Source organism: Lampris incognitus, chromosome 1, assembly GCF_029633865.1.
Source record: "Lampris incognitus isolate fLamInc1 chromosome 1, fLamInc1.hap2, whole genome shotgun sequence".
Classification (NCBI taxonomy): Eukaryota; Metazoa; Chordata; class Actinopteri; order Lampriformes; family Lampridae; genus Lampris; species Lampris incognitus.
The window spans coordinates 125,400,146-125,419,703 of record NC_079211.1 but is presented as its reverse complement, the minus strand read 5'-3'; the positions used below and the strand labels follow the sequence as shown (position 1 = coordinate 125,419,703).

The window sequence follows — 19,558 nt, the reverse complement described above, 5'->3', positions numbered from 1 at the left end:
GCTCACAAAGTCCGTTGCCCTGCAAGTTGTACGCTGTGTAGTGGTGGAGCTTCACCCCCAGCCCCTGTGCGACTGCAGTCCAGAGGTCTGACGTGAACTGCGGGCCCCTGTCTGAGGTGAGGTCAGCAGGCATGCCAAAACAGGCCACCCAGGACCCGATGAACACCCAGGCCACCTCAGTAGACGTGACGATGACAGGGTAACAGCTTCCGGCCACCTGGTGGTCCTGTCCACCAGGGTGAGAAGGTGAGTGAACCCGTGGGAGGGGGGCAGGGGGCCCACCAGGTCCACATTCACATGGTCAAAACGCCTCTCGGGCACCAGGAATGGCGCCAAGGGGACTCTGGTATGACGGTGTACTTTGGAACGCTGGCACACCACGCAGGAGTCAGCCCAGGCCTTGACGTCCTTCCTTAGGCCGGGCCAGACGAACTTGGCCCCCACCAGCTTAGTGGACGCCTTCACACCGGGGTGGGAAAGGCCATGGATAACGTCAAAAACACGGCGCCGCCAGCCGTTGGGCACCATAGGGCGGGGCTAGCCCGTGGAAACGTCGCAGAGGAGCGTGGCGTTGGCGCTATCAAACACCACATCCTCCAACCACAGCTCCGTAGCGGCCTTCCGATAGGCCTGGATGAACGCGTCAGCGGCTTGGTCTGCAGCCATGGCAGCGCAATCGAGTCCCAAGTGAACGGCCCCTGCCACCGCCCGGGAGAGGCAGTCAGCGACCAAGTTGTTCTTGCCAGCCACGTGCCGGATGTCCGTGGTAAACTCCGAGGTGGCAAAGCTCTGACGCTGTTGGCACCCGGACCACGGCTCGGAGGTCTTGGCCATGGCAAATGTCAGCGGCTTGTGGTCGACGAAAGTAGTGAAAGGGTGTCTTTCCAACAGGAACCTGAAGTGTCGGGTGGCGAGGAAGAGACCCGGGAGCTCTCGGTCGAAGGTGCTGTACTTCCGCTCATTGTCTTTAAGCTGTTTCCTAAAGAAGGCAAGGGGCTGCCAGGCGCCGCCCACCCACTGCTCGCACACCGCCCCGACCGCATAGTCTGAGGCGTCGGTCGTGAGGGCAATCGGGGCAGCGGGGGACGGGAGCGCCAGCAAAGCGGCATTGGCCAGCGCAGCCTTGGCGTCGTCGAAAGCTTCGTCCATCCCCAGGGACCAGTCTACCTCGCCCTTGGCTTCCTTGCCCCGCAGGGCCTCGTACAAGGGCCGCATGCGGTGAGCTGCGCGGGGAATGAACCTGTTATAAAGGTTCACCATGCCCAGGAACTCCTGCAATGACTTCACAGTGCGGGGGCGTGGAAAACTGGCGACGACGTCCACTCTGGCAGGAAGCGGAACGGCCCCCTGCGGGGAGACGCGGTGGCCGAGGAAGTCGATGGACGACAGGCCAAACTGGCACTTGGCTGGGTTGACTATGAGTCTATGCGCACTGAGCCGCTCGAACAACTGCCGGAGCTGCGTCAGGTGCTCCTCCGTGGACGCGCTGGCCACGAGAATGTCATCCAAGTAAACAAACAACAACGGCACATCCCGTAGCACATAGTCCATCAACCGCTGGAACGTCTGCGCTGCCCCCTTGAGACCGAAGGGCATCCGCAGGAACTCGAAGAGTCCAAATGGCGTGATGACCGCTGTCTTGGGCACGTCCCGAGGGTGGACCGGTACCTGGTGGTAGCCCCGCACCAAATCTAATCAAATCTGGCCCCCGCAGGTGGGCGGAGAAGTCCTGTATGTGCGGGACGGGGTACCGGTCAGGGGTTGTGGCGTTGTTCAGGCGACGAAAATCGCCGCAGGGGCGCCAACCGCCGTCAGCCTTAGAAACCATGTGCAGGGGGGAGGCACGGGCTGTCCGAGCGGCGCACGATGCCGAGGCGTTCCATGGTGGCAAACTCCTCCTTGGCGATCGCGAGCTTAGCTGAGTCGAGGCGCCGAGCAATATGGTGCTCTACGCCATACTTGGCCACCGCTGAGAATGTAGGTGTGGCGAGGTCAGGGAACCCTGCGAGCAGTCGTTGATACGTATCTCCGGCGACGGGCATGTTTGACAGGCCGAGCGTCCCTGCATCTCCCAGTGTGCACGGGTATGTAGCGAAAGAGACAGCATCGATCAAGCGACCTACGTAACATCCACCAGCAGCTTGAAGGCGCACAGGAAGTCCGCGCCCAGGAGGGGAACTGACACCGCCGCCATAACGAAGTCCCAGCCGAAACGCCGCCCGTCGAAACACACCTCCACATACCTGGTGCCGTAGGTACGTATGGGCGTGCGGTTCGCTGCATCCATCGGGGGACCTTGTCCGCCGGCCATGGTGTCCGTTGCCGATGCAGGCAGGATGCTACGCTGAGCGCCCGAATCAACCAGTAGCCGCCGGCCAGATAAGGCGTCCTTGATAAACAACAGCCTGCTGTTCTCGCCGCGCCGGCCCTGGCGTTTCCCTGGATGCTGAAGCTGCATGGCGGGCGACACTGTTTGGCCCTGGCACCAAACCTGTTGTGGTAATAACACAGCCCGCTGTCACGCTGGCGGCGGGCAGCCACCGCAGCCGCGGTGCCCGCTGCGTCCTCCAGAGGCGAGAGCATCGCATGAACGAACTGCTGCCGGTTGGCGAGGAAAATCCTGTCCGCTTCCGCACCCAGAGCGCGGTAGTCTTTGGTGGAGGAGAGGGGGGAGCTGGCTGGCGCTGTGCGCACAGGCGCTGGGAGCTGCTGTAGAAAAATATGGGTGAACATGAAGGAGGGGTCCGCCGAGCCCAAAACGGCCAACATCTTCTCCAGCAGCTCAGAAGGTTTGCTATCGCTGGGTCCGTTGAGTGACAACAAGCGATCCGCCTTCTCCATCTCCGACAGCTCGAAGACCTGTAAAAGGAATGCCTTGAGTGCGCCGTATTTTCCCACAGCCGGGGGGGGGGGGCTTCCAGTAGCCCCATAGCTCGGGCCGCCACCACATGGAAATACCTCGTAACGTCCCGCGTTATTCCTCCCAGCTCGAACTGGGCTTCAATGTGCTGAAACCATGGCCGGGGACTGTGCTGCCAAAACTCGGGCAACTTCACCGTTGCTGCTGAGATGCTAGCGTTAACATGAGCCATAACGTTAGCATCACTCGGAGCTGGAGCGGTGTCGTCATCGCTTTGGGTCGACATGCTCGTTATCAACATGCGGGGTCACCAATGTGGGAGTGCAGGAATGAGGAGACGGAGAGATCGAGTCAAGTAGTCCATGGGCCAGAGCCCAAAATTTCCGATTTCGGTACACTCAAGGTGGCAAAACTTACTTATAATTTTTGAAAGGATCCATGTCTGTAGATGATATTTTGATATGATAACCATTCCTGAGTGGCAGCTGTATCACAGTTATCAGCTCATGAAGTTAACCACCCCCTAAAGTAAATTGCATTTTAGACGCTGGTGCATATCCTGGTTTAGCCTCATGGTCAGGACATTTTTCAATGTTCTATAATATTGTCTTTGGTATCATTTTAAAGGGGACCTTCTTAGCTTTCATTCAAGCCCTGTTGTGGATATTTCTCACAAATATAGAGGTCACTTGAGCTCTTCAACCCGTCAATAACACACATCTTTCTGCAATGTTCGCCTAAACTATATACTTTCTTTTAGCCCTGTGGCATCTAGGAATATCAGGGACACAAAACACAAAAACTGGAATACTCACAGGACTGTAAAGATTCAGGAAATGTATAATATACCCATACTATTTCATTGTGTGAGGTGATTGTGAACCTTAAATTAGAAGGGCATTATTACTAAGAAACTAACTAGACCAAAGCCAGTTAGTCCATGGGTCAGACCAGATATCGATATCACCCAAGGTGACACAACTTCACTGGTGCCATTTTATTTGGTACACTAACAGAAGTAAAATAATACATGATAACCTTTCCAAATGAGCAGCTATTTCATTTTTCTTTCAGGAAACCTGTTTCTGTGCCTCTCACGATTGTGTATTTGCCCAGATTTTTACAAATATAGCATTTCAACACCCCTGGTACTGATTAGCCTAGCTTAAACTCTGGGACAGTTCTTAGTTGGCCAACAACCAAGGATAACCAGTACTGTGTACTTCCATTCATTATGCTAAGCTAGGCTAACGTGCAGCCAGATAGCTTTCTACTAAACACATATAGAGGAAACTGGTATCTATCTTCTTGTCTCACTCTGGAGAAGATTGTAAGCTAATTTCCCATAATGTTAGCATGTTCTTTTAATGTATATGTTAATATGATTAGTTAAAGTGGCTACGAGGAACTTTCATCTTGTGTTGATTTTAGCGGCCTCATGTGGACAAAATACAGCTGTTGCATAGCAACTAGGTAATGTATCTATTTGTGGCTATGTAAGATAAATAATGGTAATATGACGCTGGTGAAGCAAAGTAAACTTTGTTTTAGTAGTGTTCATACACCTAAGTTACATGTATTTGTTTGTATGTGGCAGGTGAAAACTGACTGAATATGGCCACTGGTGAACAAGCAAGTTTTTACCCAATACCAAAGCGCCCACGGGTGGAGTGCATTATCCACTGTTCTGATGATACAGATAAGCTGGTTTCACTACAAAGTGTCGACTCATGGAGAACTCTGCTCAGGGCAGCTCAGATATGAAATCATGCACCAGTTTTGAAACTGGCAAAAGACATTCCTGAGGGACAGATTCCAGCAATCTACTACCACAGAAAGTGTCGCAGTATCTTCACTATGAAGCAAATTCTTGATGGCCTCCTTGCAAAAGAAAAGAAAAGTTGTGTCTCTGCTGAAGAGAAACAATCTAAGAGAGTAGCTCGACATGCTCCAAGTACATCTAGGACTTATGATGCAGAGTGCATATTTTGTCAGAAAAACAGCAAATATTCCAAGAGACAGAATACGAGAGAAGTACTGGTGCAGTGTCGAGAACTGCGAGCCGATGCAAAGATCAGGAGTGCAGCCACAAAGAAAAGGGACAGCAGAATCCTTGCCATTGTGAGTAGAGACCTTGTAGCAGCTGAAGGGCACTACCACAGGTCATGCTATAGACTTTACACCAAAGAAGAGGTTTCCAAAGGAGAGGTTGCCAGCAATGAAGATGATGATGCTGCAGCCCAGTATGAAGCTGCTGTGAATAAGGCATACAATGAGCTGTTCCTCTTCATCAGGATGGAGCTTTTTGGCAATCCTCAAGTGATGACAATGACTGATCTCTCTTCTAGACTGGTAGCTTCAATGAACTCCCAAGGCATTGCCCAAGTCAAGGAATCAACCAAGAAGCACATAAGGCGAAACCTGGAGAGTGAGTTTGCTGGAGCCTTGCAGATATTCCCTGATGAGAAAGGAAAATTCCTCCTCTATCCCGATAACTTGTCCATGAGGGAACTTGCCAAAGAAAATCAGTCTCTCAAAAGGGAGCTGCAGACCCTGAAAAGTGTCAGTGCACAAGATGTTATAGCCAAAGCAGCCATCAAATTGAGAGCAGACATTAAAAGTCAAGATGTTCCTCAAACCTGGCCGCCTGAAGTCAAACCAGAAGCAGAATGTCCTACCATTCCAGAGTCGCTCATTATCTTCCTGTACTCTCTACTCACAGGCTCAAATGATCCTGATCATGCATCCCAGAGAGTGCAGTGCCTTCTGCAGTCATTTGGCCATGACATAGTATATGCAGTGACATGTGGAAATACCAAGCCTTCCAAGCACATTGTTCTGCCATTCAGTGTCAAATCGTTGACAGGAAATGTAGAGTTGATAAACATCCTCAACCGACTTGGTCACAGTGTGTCCTATTCACAGATGGAAGAGATCAACACTGCCCTGTGTCTCCAGAAACTCTCATCATCAGGGAGTGGCATTGCCCTTCCAGCTAACATCCATCCTGGCATATTCACTACTTTAGCCTGGAACAATATCGACCGTCTTGAAGAAACTGTCAGTGGTGAGGGAACATCTCACAGAGTCAATGGGATTGCTGTGCAAGCAAAGCCAGTCAACCCACTTCCTGTCCAACCCATGCCCACTGTTCCCAAAACAAAGAAGAGAAGCATTGATGGACCCCCACCAATGTTACCAACTTACAATGCTGGACAACGGGTAGGGCCACCACAAAGCAAAAAGTCAGATGCCGATACTGCAGCCAATACTAAGCTTGCCAGAGAGAAAAACCTTCTTTGGGTCCTAGCACGCATGTCATAACAAGAAGAACAGTCAGTCAGCAGCTGGACAGGCTTCAACATCCTGACTCGAGGAGAGATGACGGTCATCCCCGACAATATAGGCTATCTGCCTACCATCAATGCTCCAGCAACACAAATGTCTACTGTCAACGAGGTACTTAACCAGTCACTGAGCATCATGCAGTGCTTAGGCCTGAGGAAGATTGTCTGTGTCTTTGACCAAGCCCTGTATGCGAAGGCTGTCGAGATCACATGGAAACACCATGACAAGTTCCATGATATCATCGTTAGGCTTGGGGTATTCCACACCATCTGCACACTGCTGGCAATAATAGGAAAGCGTTTCCAAGATGCTGGACTCAAAGACCTCTGCATTGAGTCTGGCATGATTGCAGAAGGCTCAATTGCTGGTGTTATGGATGGCCGCAAGTACAACAGGGCAGTGCGACTACACAAGCTCCTGTATGAGGCTCTCATGCGACTGACCTTGAATGGTTTCCTGTCCTGGTTGGAAGAAACTCACAGGAATGACATGGTTCACCTGAATGAGACACTGAAGACCATTGACAGCCTTGGGAAAGAAGTCTCACAACATGCTTTGAAGGAGGTCCTCGAGAACAGCTCTTGTACACGCATCATGGATCTATTTGAAGTCTACCGTGAGTTCCTTAGAGGTGGAAACGGCAGCCTCTCGAACTTCTGGATGTCCTATTTGGACATGGTTGAAATCTTGTTGGGGCTCATCCGAGCATCCAGAGAGGGAGACTGGATGCTACACTTGGCTAGCATTCGAGCAATGATCCCATGGTGCTTTGCTTATGACAGGATGAATTATGCACGCTACCTCCCCTACTACTACGCCCAGATGTCTGAGCTGCCCATCACACACCCAGATGTGTACACAGAATTCATGGAAGGAGGCTTCTCAGTCCAACTGGGCTCCACCAATCCCTTTGGCCGAATCCCTGTTGACCAAGCTATAGAAGAAACGGTGAACAAAGACACCCAAACAGCTGGAGGGACAAAGGGATTCAGCTTGAAGCCAGGAGCTGTGACCAAATATTATCTCACAGCTGAGTATAGAAGCATGTACCTCAGACAGCTGAGAGACCTGACAGGTCAAGGCAGGTGCAAATGGTCTCATCCAGATCTACAGAGTCCAAGGATCAAGAGAGATGAAGCAGATGTCCAGTCTCTCATGGACCTTATGGAGAATAACTGGCTCAATCCTATGTCAACTGATGAGATTGATTTGGTTAGCCTCTCCACTGGCAACATGGCTCCACCTGATGTGACCATAGATCTCTTGAGAGCTCTTGAGAAAGGAGAAGAGGCCTACCAAGCATTCCAGCAAACAAGGTTAGATGCAGACCCACCACCTGTGAAATTCCACGACAAGATGACCAAGCAAAGTCTGAAAACATTCTCCAATGTCAGCACAAAACAAGCTCATGGAAAGAAAGCACAGGATGTGGTTCTGAAGGCAGATAGAAACCTTTTCAGTCACATGATCCCGGTGGCTGAAAGCAGGAAGGTGAATCTGAAGGATGTCCTTGCCTACCCATTGGGCCCACTACCATGGGCACTGGCAAATGCTGATGGGTCCTTACGAAAAACAAACAAGGCTGCACTTGCCAGAGAGCTTGAAAAGAATGTATCTCCTGCAGAAGACATCCCAATCCCATCTACTTCCATCATTGATGGGATGAGCCTGGTCCAAAAAATGAATGGCAACAACAAAACCTTTGCACAGGTGGCAGAGTCAGCCTTGACCCAGGTCCTCCATGAGGGAGCACAGAGTGGGAGGATTGATGTTGCTTTTGATGTCTATCACCAGACTTCGATCAAAGATGCTGAACGACTGAACCGGGGTGGAGACATCACTCTCCAGTACAAGAATCTTGCAGGGGGACACCACGTCCAGCAGTGGAGAAAATTTCTGTGCAGTTCCTCCAACAAGACCAGTCTCATCAAGTTTCTGGTGGAAGAGTGGAAACTCCCACGATACAGAGCTATGCTGCATGGCAAGGTGTTGTACATGACCTGTGAGGAAACCTGCTACAAGTTGACAGAAGATGGGTGTGAGGAAGCAGCAGAACTGCACTCCACACATGAAGAAGCTGACACCCGTCTGCTTCTGCATGCATTGCATGCAGCAAATGCGGGCTCAAAGTCAGTTATCATCACAGCTGAGGACACTGATGTCATGGTGCTTTGTCTTGGCTTCCAGAAGGACATCACCTGTCCCATCTACCAGAAGTGTGGGACTCAGAACCGCACACGGTTTGTCGACATCACCAAACTGGCAAGTTCACTTGGAGACAGCATCTGTGACAGCCTAATTGGCTTACATGCCTTCACAGGCTGCGACACTGTCAGTGCATTCGCTGGTCGAGGGAAGCTGAATGCCCTGAAGATAGTGAGAAAGCACACTTCCTGCCAAGAGACTTTTAGTCAACTGGGACAGACATGGAATGTGAGTGATGAGCTGTTCCAGAAAATTGAGCAGTTCACCTGTCGGATGTATGTTGCTAATAGCAGCACTGCTGAGGTGAACAAACTGCGTTACCAGCTCTTCTGCACCAAAAGGGGAGAGGTTGAGTCCAGCCAGCTGCCACCATGTAGAGACTGTCTCTTTATGCATGTTCAACGAGCCAACTATCAGGCAGCAATATGGAAGTGCTGTCTGCAGGCTAACCCTGTGGTGCCAAGCCCTACTGAGCATGGATGGACAGACGATGAAGGCAAGCTGGCCATTTACTGGATGCGCTCCCCACCTGCACCAGATGTGGTCTTGGAAATGCTAACATGCAAGTGTGTGCATTCATGCAAAATGCCAAGCTGCATGTGCCTGTCAAATGGACTTCCATGCACAGACATGTGCAGGTTACAGACCTGCAGTAACCAAAAACAGCAGGATGGTCCAGAACTGGACTTTGAACTTGGGGAGTCAGATGATGAGAGAAACGAGCAGTTTGATGAATGACAGTGTGATGATTCTGATGGTATTACTGTGGTAGTAGTCTATTGATGCACAGGATGTTGATTCTGGACTTGGTTACCCAGAGCTTGATAACAATAATGTAACCATATTCACATATACCCATTACCCTACCCATTACCATTACATATACCCACTAATGATATGAGATTACATGTATCATTGACTAAGTATATGTAAATGTCAATGTTGTTTAAAATATTAAAATAGTTCATTACCTCACTATGGTATTCCTTTTTATCATGTATTTTGATTGTGTATTTAAACAAATGTATAGAGACCAGTTTGTGACCTAACTGGCTTTGGTCTAGTTCTCATTTAAGGCTCACAATCACCTCACACAGTGAAATAGTATGGGTATATTATACATTTTCTGAATCTTTACAGTCCTTTGAGTATTCCAGTTTTTGTGTTTTGTGTCCCTGATATTCCTAGATGCCACAGGGCTAAAAGAAAGTATATAGTTTAGGCGAACATTGCAGAAAGATGTGTGTTATTGACGGGTTGAAGAGCTCAAGTGACCTCTATATTTGTGAGAAATATCCACAACAGGGCTTGAATGAAAGCTAAGAAGGTCCCCTTTAAAATGATACCAAAGACAATATTATAGAACATTGAAAAATGTCCTGACCATGAGGCTAAACCAGGATATGCACCAGCGTCTAAAATGCAATTTAGTTTAGCGGGTGGTTAACTTCATGAGCTGATAACTGTGATACAGCTGCCACTCAGGAATGGTTATCATACCAAAATATCATCTACAGACATGGATCCTTTCAAAAATTATAAGTAAGTTTTGCCACCTTGAGTGTACCGAAATATCGTCTGGCCCATGGACTAAAGTCAATTCCGTTTACTCGCCACATAAAACAACACCGATACGACACAATCTCTCGTGGCAACCAGCTAACCGCTAGGCTGCTGAAAACATGGCTCCACTTCCTGGAAAACTCAACGCAGTGCCTACGTCAGCACTCTGAACGTCTGCCTTAAAGGAGCAGCAGCCCCTGGTGAATGTGTCGGTGTATCACCACAGTACAACATTTATGTATATATAATTTATACATTATCATATCTCATCCATATATATGCCCCACAGAACCTTATATTTAATCCATTCTTTATTTCTCAGACCAGCATTTATGCTCTCTCAGCTTTCATCACTTCAAAAACCCAATTACTGAATATGTTGTTCTGCTGATGATATTAAAAAGTTGTAATATCATGAATACTGCATCAAATTCCCGTTTTAAAAGGCAAATTAAAACATTGGAACACTGAACAAATAACTGAGGGGAGATAGATATCATATTTCATGGTGGACATACGAGAGAGATCAAAGGATGATATATGCTTTATTATAATTATGACACACGTATACAAAACTCAAATTGCGGCTCTGATATTCTGACAAATTAAACTGGAGGAAATTATTGTCTTCCACAAATAACGGGCAAAATCTATCTATATAATCTACAATGTAGGTGACAATAACCCAGTCTTCAACTGCTATAAACAAAACGCCAAGAAACAGAAGATCAGACATTAATGACTCTTTAGATTTTCAGCCCTGGGTTGGTCGTTCATACACAAGTACAGCATCCAGTGATGGAGTCTTGGGACTGTACCAGCCTGTGGCATTCTTTGTCACCACTGGACATAAGTCTTGCTCACACCACCTAGTAGATTGATACAATTAAATTTTACAAAAACACATGGGGCCCTTGATGGCATCAATAAAATAAGTACAGATTAAATTTCTGCTAATGCAAGTATTTTGGACTTGTTTTTTTTTATTTATTAGTTTTCACCTGATAGCAGCATAAGTATCAGATTCAGATGCTCCTTCCCAAGAAGCATGGTTTATTAGTAGAGCACCTGAAAATAAAGTCACATTTACTTCACATCACAATGGAAAAGATAGTATGGTATTATATATGTAATTGGACTGTGGTTGTTATAATTTGACAGCTATAGGCTTATATTTGGTTTCAGATGGTTAAATTTTGTTTCATAAACATCAGATCATTGTCTACCAAAGCCTTACTAATAAATTATCTGATTCTTGAACATAGTTTCGATATGACTGGGTTATGTCAAACATGGCTGAAACCAAATGTTTTCCTTCCCTTAAATGAAGTTTCCCCACCTGACTATACTTATACCCATGTAGCACTGGCAAATAAACAAGGCGGGGGTATTGCCTTAATATATAAATGTATTTTCTATCTGAATTCTAGACTTGAATCTAAATTCCAGTCTTTTGAGGCTCTTGTTCTTGGTCCATTCCCTCAGCCATGAATAGACTTGGCCCAGTCCAAATTGTGATACTCTATCGACCTCGTGGCTGTTATTCACTATTTCTTGAAGAATTTGGAGAATTTGTCTCAGGTCTTGTTACTCATTCTGATGAGTTTCTAATTCTTGGTGATTTCAATATTCATCTGAATAAGGCTGCTAATCCTCTAAGTAAAGCCTTTGTTGATACTTTTGGGTTCGCTCAGTTTGTTGAAGAGTCAATTCATTGTAGTGGTAACACCCTTGATTTGGTTTTATCTAAAGGGATAGCTGTTTCTGATCTGAATGTCTTGCCAACCACATCTGCTGTGTCAAATAATTTTCTCATTAAATTTGAAGCATTATTGGCCTGTAAAGTTTATGTCGGCACAGATGTAATTGCCATTTGCCACATTGGTCCCTCCACTGAAACTGCATTTAGCCAGAAGCTGCCTGAAGTCTTGGCTCCTTTCACTGTAGTGACTGACTCTGTTGAAAATGTGTCCCTCTCTAGTCTCCTCGATTCAGTTGCACCTCTCACTACCAGAGCTAAGAGGCCTACACCCTGGTTTAATGATGAGACACATGCTCTTAAGCGAGCCTGCAGGAGACTGGAACATAAATGGCGAAAATCAAAACTGGACGTTTTTTACCTATCTTGGCATGAGTGTTTATTGAAATAAAAGTGTGCTTTATCTCCTGCTTTATCTCATTTAATCAATATTAATAAACATAACCCCAGATTTCTCTTTGACACTGTATCTAAACTTAATAAAAAAAAGCAGCCATCTATTAGCCGCTCACCATTCACAGCCCATGAGTTTCTAGACTTTTTCTGCAATAAGGTTGATGAGATCGTAAACAAAATTAGTTCTTCAACTCCAGGTACTCCTGCAGATCTTGTCTTACCAAATTCATATCTATACAACGAGTCCCTGATAGTCCTTTTTATTACAGCTTTTGAGACTATCTCTCTTGATACTTTGACTAAGCTCATGTCAGCTTCTAAACCAACTACTTGCTTACTGGACCCCTTACCAGCAAAACTTTTTAAAGACCTCTGGCCTTTCCTGGGACCTAAAATGTTAGACATTGTTAATTTATCACTTACTACTGGCACTGTTCCCAGCAATGTTTCCTAAATTTATTTCTGATTTTTCCTTTTTTCTCCCAATTTAGTGGCCAATCGATCCCTATTTTAATTCAAACACCCACCCTCGTACTGCATGCGTTTGCCAACTGCATCTCTCCAGCCGGCAGTCTCGAAGGAGACGCCTCCCCACTTTCGTGACAAAGCGAATCCAGGTCGAACCGCTGCTTTTTCCGATACACACAGAGACGCATTCACGTGACGAACACAAGCTGACTCCGCCCCCCTCCCGAAGACAGCGTTGCCAATGATTGCTGCTTCATCGAGTCCGGCCATAGTCGGATCTGACGAGACCAGGGCGCGAACCCCAGTCCCCAGTGGGCAACTGCATCGACACAAAGCCGATGCTTAGACCGCTACACCACTGCGGACCCCTGTTCCCGGCAATTTTAAGACAACTGTGGTTAAACAGCTACTTAAAAAAATGCACCTTGATCCAGGGTCTCTCAATAACTATTGACCAGTCTCTAATCTTCCATTCTTTTCAAAAGTACTAGAGAGAGTTGTGTATCAACAACTTTCAACCCATTTAGAAGAAAACCATTCTATATGAACCTTTTTCATCGGCTTTCAGGGCCTGTCACTCCACTGAAACTGCTCTGATCAGAGTGGTGTATGATCTTTTACTAGCTATGGACTCTGATTCCACTTCTGTGCTTCTACTACTGGACCTCAGTGCAGCTTTGACACAACTGATCACTGTATACTATTAAACAGATTAAATTTTAATTTTGGTGTCTCTGGCTTAGCTCTCTCTTGTCTTAAATCCTACGTATCTGGAAGAACACACTGTGTCTGCTATAGTAATATTGTATCAAAATTCTCTGACGTTAGATATGGTGTAGCTCAGGGTTCAGTTCTTGGCCCTCTACTTTTTTCTCTTTATATTTCACCTCTTGGCCAAATTACAAACCACAATTCCAATGAAGTTGGGACGTTGTGTAAAACATAAATAAAAACAGAATACAATGATTTACAAATCCTTTTCGACCTAGTATATTCAATTGAATACACTACAAAGACAAGATATTTAATGTTCAAACTGATAAACTTTATTGGGTTTTTTTTGCAAATATTCACTCATTTTGAATTTGATGCCTGCAACATGTTCCAAAAAAGCTGGGACAGGGCTTGTTTACCACTGTGTTACATCACCTTTCCTTTTAACAACACTCAATAAGCGTTTGGGAACTGAGGACACTAATTGTTGAAGCTTTGTAGGTGGAATTCTCTCCCATTCTTGCTTGATGTACGACTTCAGTTGCTCAACAGTTCGGGGTCTCCGTTGTGGCAGCAAGCTAAGTAGGGCACTCCGGCACTCCAGACATCCCTCTCCCCAGCAACACCCTCCAGCTCCTCCTGGGGGATCCCAAGGCGTTCCCAGGCCGGATTGGACATGTAGTCCCTCCAGCGAGTTCTCGGTCTACCCCAGGGTCTCCTCCCAGTTGCCCGTGCCCGGTAAACCTCCAAAGGAAGGCGACCAGGAGGCATCCTAATCAGATGCCCAAACCATCTCAACTGGCTCCTTTTGATGCGAAGGAGCAGAGGCTCTACTCCAAGCTCCCTCCGGATGTCCGAGCGCCTCACCCTATCTCTAAGGCTGAGCCCAGACACCCTTTGGAGGAAATTAATTTCAGCCGCTTATATCCGCGATCTCACCCTTTCGGTCACTACCCAAAGCTCATGACCATAGGTGAGGATTGGAACGAAGATTGACTGGTAAATTGAGAGCTTTGCCTTCTGGCTCAGCTCCTTCTTCGCCACAACGGTCCGGTACAACGTCCGCATTACTGCTGATGCTGCACTAATCCATCTGTCAATCTCCCGCTCCATCCTACCCTCACTCGTGAACAAGACCCCGACATACTTGAACTCCTTCACTTGGGGCAGCAACTCATCCCCAACCTGGAGGAAGCGATCCACCATTTTCTGGTAGAGAACCATGGCCTCAGACTGGGAGGTGCTGACTCTCATCCCAGCCATTTCACACTCAGCTGCAAACAGCCCCAGTGCGCGCCAGAGGTCGTGTTCTGATGAAGCCAACAAAACCACATCATCTACGAAGAGCAGAGATGCAATTCTGAGGTTCCCAAAACAGACACACTCCTCACCTCGGCTGCGGCTTGAGATCCTGTCCATGAATATCACAAACAGAATCGGAAACAAAGGAGAGCCTTGGCGGAGTTCGACACCCACCGAAAATGAGTTTGACTTTGTGCCAAGAATGCGGACACAGCTCTCACTTTGGTTATACAAGGACCGGATGGCTTGTAGCAACTGCCCCGGTACCCCATACTCCTGCAGTACCCCCCACAGAGTGCCCTGGGGTACACGGTCGTAAGCCTTCTCCAAGTCCACAAAACACATGTAGACTGGCTGGTCAAACTCCTATGCCCCCCTCAGCACTTCTGCAAGGATAAAGATTTGGTCCATTGTTCCACGGCCAGGATGGAATCTGCATTGTTCCTCCTGGATCTGAGGTTCGACAATTTGTCGGAGCCTCCTTTCGAGCACCCTAGAGTAGACTTTCCCAGGGAGGCTGAGCAATGTGATGCCCCGATAATTGGAGCACACCCTCCGGTCCCCTTTTTTGAATATGGGACCCACCACCCCAGTCTGCCACTCCACAGGTACTGTCCCCGACCTCCATGCAACACTGAAGAGGCATGTCAACCAAGACAGCCCAACAACGTCCAGAGCCTTCAGCATCTCAGGGCGAATCTCATCCACACCTGGCGCCTTGCCACTGAGGAGCTTTTTAACTACCTCAGAGACCTCTGTTAGGGATATGGGTGGGGCTTGCCCTGAGTCGTCAGACTCTACCTCCTCCACTGAAGACGTGTTAGTTGGGTTCAGGAGCTCCTCAAAGTGTTCTTTCAACTGCTTGACAACATCCCCAGTCCGGGTCAACAGTTCCCCTCCCCGGCTGAACACAGCTTGAGTCAAGCCCTGCTTCCTCTTCCTGAGTCGCTGGATGGTTTGCCAGAACTTCTTTGAGGCCAACTGAAAGTCCTCCTCCATAGTGTTGCTGAACTCCTCCCACACCCAAGTTTTTGCTTTCACGACTGCTGAAGCGGCAGCCCTTCTGGCCTTCCAGTACCTGTCTGCTGCTTCAGGAGACCCCTGGGCCAACCAAGTCCGAAAGGCCTCCTTCTTCAGCCTGACGGCTTCCCTCACTGCCTGTGTCTACCAGCGGGTTCTTGGGTTGCTGCCTCAACAGGCACCGATGACCTTTTGACCACAGATCTTGCCTGCCGCATCTACAATAGAGGCTTTAAACATGGCTCACTCAGACTCCATTTCCCCAGCCTTCCTCGGGATACACGAAAACTTCTTCCGGAGGTGGGAGTTGAAGACCTCATGGAAAGGGGCCTCTGCCAGACGTTCTCAGTTCACTCTCACTACACGTTTGGGTTTGCCAGGTCTGTCTGGCAGCCTTCCCCGCCATCTGATCCAACTCACTACCAGGTGGTGATCAGTTGACAGCTCTGCTCCTCTCTTCACCCGAGTGTCAAAAACATATGGCCACAGATCTGATGATACGACCACAAAGTCTATCATCGATCTTCGGCCTAAGGTGTTCTGGTACCAAGTACACTTATGAACTACCTTAAGTTCGAACATGGTGTTCGTTATTGCCAATCCACGACTTGCACAGAAGTCCAATAACAAGGCACCGCTCGGGTTCAGGTCACGGAGGCCATTCCTCCCAATCACACCCCTCCAGGTTTCTCCATCGTTGCCCACATGAGCGTTGAAGTCCCCCAGCAGAACTATAGAGTCCCGAGGCACAGCCCTATCCAGGACACCACCAGGAGACTCCAAGAAGGTTGGATACTCCGAATTGCTATTCGGTGCATAAACACACACAACAGTCAGAGCCTTTCCCCAAGCAACTTGCAGTCGTATAGAGGCAACCCTCTCATTCCCCGGGGAGAACTCCAACACGGCGGCATTCAACTGGGGACTTGTGAGTATCCCCACACCGGCCCGGTGCCTGTCACCTTGGCCAACTCCGGAAAAGTAATGAGTCCTATCCCTCTCCAGGTGTTTGGTACCAGAGCCCATGCTATGTGTGGAGGTGAGCCCAACTATATCTAGTTGGTATCGCTCCACCTCCCTCAGCAGCTCAGGCTCCTTCCCTGCCAGAGATGTGACATTCCACATCCCGAGGACCAATCTGCGATGCCGGAAGTTGGCATGCCCCGGTCGCTGTCTTTGCCTGCGGCCCAGTCTGCATTGCACCCTACCCCAATGCTCATCCCTGTGTGTAGTGGGTCCACGGGGTGGTGGCTCCATGTTGTTTTTTCGGGCTGGGCCCAACCGGGCCCCATGGGCCAAGGCCTGGCCACCAGACGCTCGCCGGCGAGCTCCCCTCCCAGGTCTGGCTCCAGGAGGGGGCCCCAGTTTCCCTTTTCCGGGCGAGGTGCTGTAATTCTGCTGGTGTGAATCATTGGGTTTTTTGAGAATTAGTTGCCAAAAAACCCAGCCTACAATTAGTTGCCTTTAAGTGGAGTGCTTCAAACCTGTACTGCATGGCGGGTCAGTTTCTGTCTCAATGAATTTACCAAGCACTGTTCTGCTGACGAGATTATAGCATATAGATTATTGACTATAGACGGGTTTCCTGTTTACAAACATTAATGGGTGCGTGCGCAGCCAGGGGGCAAAAGCGCTTTGGTAGCTCTCAAAAGATTATGAGAGGCATAATCTTTTGAGAGCTACCAAAGCGGTTCAACAATGAAAATGTTCAACATTTGGTAGCTCTCAAAAGATTATGCATCTCATAATCTTTTGAGAGCTACCAAAGCGGTTCAACAATGAAAATGGCATGTGACCCCTTTGGAATGGTGAACATTTTCCACCTGTCCTTTTGGCGGTTTGTGCAGTTTATTGCATGACAACTGCGCATCATCTCTGCTGTATCTGAGCTCTATCTTGGTTAAAATCTCTGCGCTGTAGCTGCTTTCTGCCCCCTAGTTGCTCACGCATCTCTGTGATGATGTTGCATGGAAACCCTCCTATTGCAAACTGTTCTCTTCTCTCACATGTTTTTTCTCTCCCTCTAAATGATGTCTTCTCCTTTCTCTTTTTCTGTGTGTGAATGGTGTGATGTGAGTCTCCCTTGTGTGCATGTGCAGTCTGTTCTCCTCCCAGGTCTCCATGGTGATGGTGGTTGCCACCTGGACACTGCTTGGTATCCCCAGGATAAGTGGTTTGGATAATGGATGGATGGATATCTTATAAATCCATATAATTCTATTATCCTGTTTTAATGATATATCCTTCTCTCACTAAGATGTGTGACTAACTTATTAATTATTTTTTTTAACATGGTGATGCTAGTCGTGTGGCTCGGGTCCTGGGCTGTTCTGGTGGCATCTGGACACTGCTTGGCATCCTCCTCATCATATTCTTCATATATTTTATAATTCCATTATAATTTTGTTATCCTCTTTCTATGTGTTATTCTGTAAATTGTGTAAACACAACATCCATTGCACGTTGTCCATCTTGGGAGAGAGATCCCTCTTCTGTTGCTCTCCCTGAGGTTTCTTCCTATTTTTTCTCCCTGTTAAAGGTTTTTTTTTTTTAGGGGTCTAAGGACAGAATGTTGTGTTGCTGTAAAGCCCCTTGAGGCAAATTTGTAATTTGTGATATTTGGCTACACAAATAAAATTGACTTGACTATATGAGGGTACAACAGATGATAAAAATGTGGTTTGGTGTTTGTGCGTAGGTGGTAGTGGTAGTTACCCATGTAGAGGCGAGCTAGGCTGTATGCAAGGTCTCTAGCAGCCAACTCTAGATGGCTGGGTGGTCTGGCAGCTGCTATCTGTACAAATTCTGCCAGTCCAGAGAGGGCGCCACTCACAGCTCTTACAGCTGGGTTCAGTGAAGGGATAGCAGAAGCTGCGGCAAGCAGGGACTAGAAGGAGGAAACAACAGATGCACATCAAATTCCGACACAAACTTGTTATGGAATAACTTGTGATCATAATCATTAGTGGGAGCTGCGAGTTGATGTTTCCCTGACCTTGGTGTGGGTGAAGTAGGCCTCAAGAACCAATCCGGAGCTACGAGCTACACAGCGCAGCACGTCCAGAGACAAAACATTTGTTGTACCTTCCCATATACTCAGCACCTGATGAGAAAACCAAGGGGAGCTAGGTTTGTGTGAAAACTAGGCAATGAAATTATGGGCATTTACATCCTTGCTCAAAAGGACCACGACAATTAAACTATTGTTATTGTTCACATCCAATAGCCCTGACTGGTCTCACCTGTGCATCCCGAAGAATTCCAGGCAACCCCGTGTCCTCAATGTAGCCCTGTCCACCAAAACTCTCCAAACCCTCTGAGACCACTGCGACTGCCTGAGACAAGACACAGAGACACAGGGCAGAAATCACTATCACCATTTCCACCTCAAATGACAGTTTGTCAATGTGACTGAGTATTAGTATGACGCATGCACCTGTTTCCCGGTGTAGAGTTTGACAACTGGTGTGAGCAGGCGAAGGAGGTGTGTCTCCAACTGGGTAGCCAGACCAGTTTCCTCTCGGCCCAACAGACGACACACATCCATCAGCAGCAGGAAGCCTCCACGAGTCTCCACCTAAAGAAGGGAGGAAAGACAAAGACATGAATGAAGAAAAATGGGGAAAGCAAGATTTTATTAAAAGGTGCAATAGTGTCAAACAGTAGCTTCTAGGCAAATGAGCCCCACTAAGTTATTGCACTTCGCTTAAATTTTTTGTGTTTTGGTCTGATGATTGTTTTGATGTGTGTGCGTTTGAGTTGAGTGGGAACAGAAGAGGGGTGGTGAGGGTAGGGAAGGACACTTTTCACAATGACAGAGACAGGAAAACATCCTCTCCTGCCATCATATAAGTACTGAATACACTTCACTGAAATGGAAGCATGTTAAAACCAGAAGAGGTTTCACTTGTGACTCTGCATTT

At 47.7% G+C, this 19,558-nt stretch overlaps 1 protein-coding gene across 2 annotated transcripts in view; it reads right to left on the bottom strand.

Annotated features, from left to right (window-relative positions):
- Window positions 1–10,433: 10,433 nt before the first annotated feature.
- LOC130121697 (acyl-CoA dehydrogenase family member 11-like) overlaps window positions 10,434–19,558 on the bottom strand; it is a 39,333-nt gene continuing 30,208 nt past the window's right edge. For both annotated transcript variants that reach the window (XM_056290567.1, XM_056290559.1), the window contains exons 10-15: window positions 19,072–19,212; window positions 18,878–18,970; window positions 18,631–18,738; window positions 18,351–18,522; window positions 10,978–11,044; window positions 10,434–10,845 (exon numbers count right to left, since the gene is read on the bottom strand). In XM_056290567.1, the coding sequence (XP_056146542.1) occupies window positions 10,731–10,845; window positions 10,978–11,044; window positions 18,351–18,522; window positions 18,631–18,738; window positions 18,878–18,970; window positions 19,072–19,212 (696 nt within the window). In that variant the 3' untranslated portion in view covers window positions 10,434–10,730. The remainder of the gene's footprint in view (window positions 10,846–10,977; window positions 11,045–18,350; window positions 18,523–18,630; window positions 18,739–18,877; window positions 18,971–19,071; window positions 19,213–19,558) is intronic.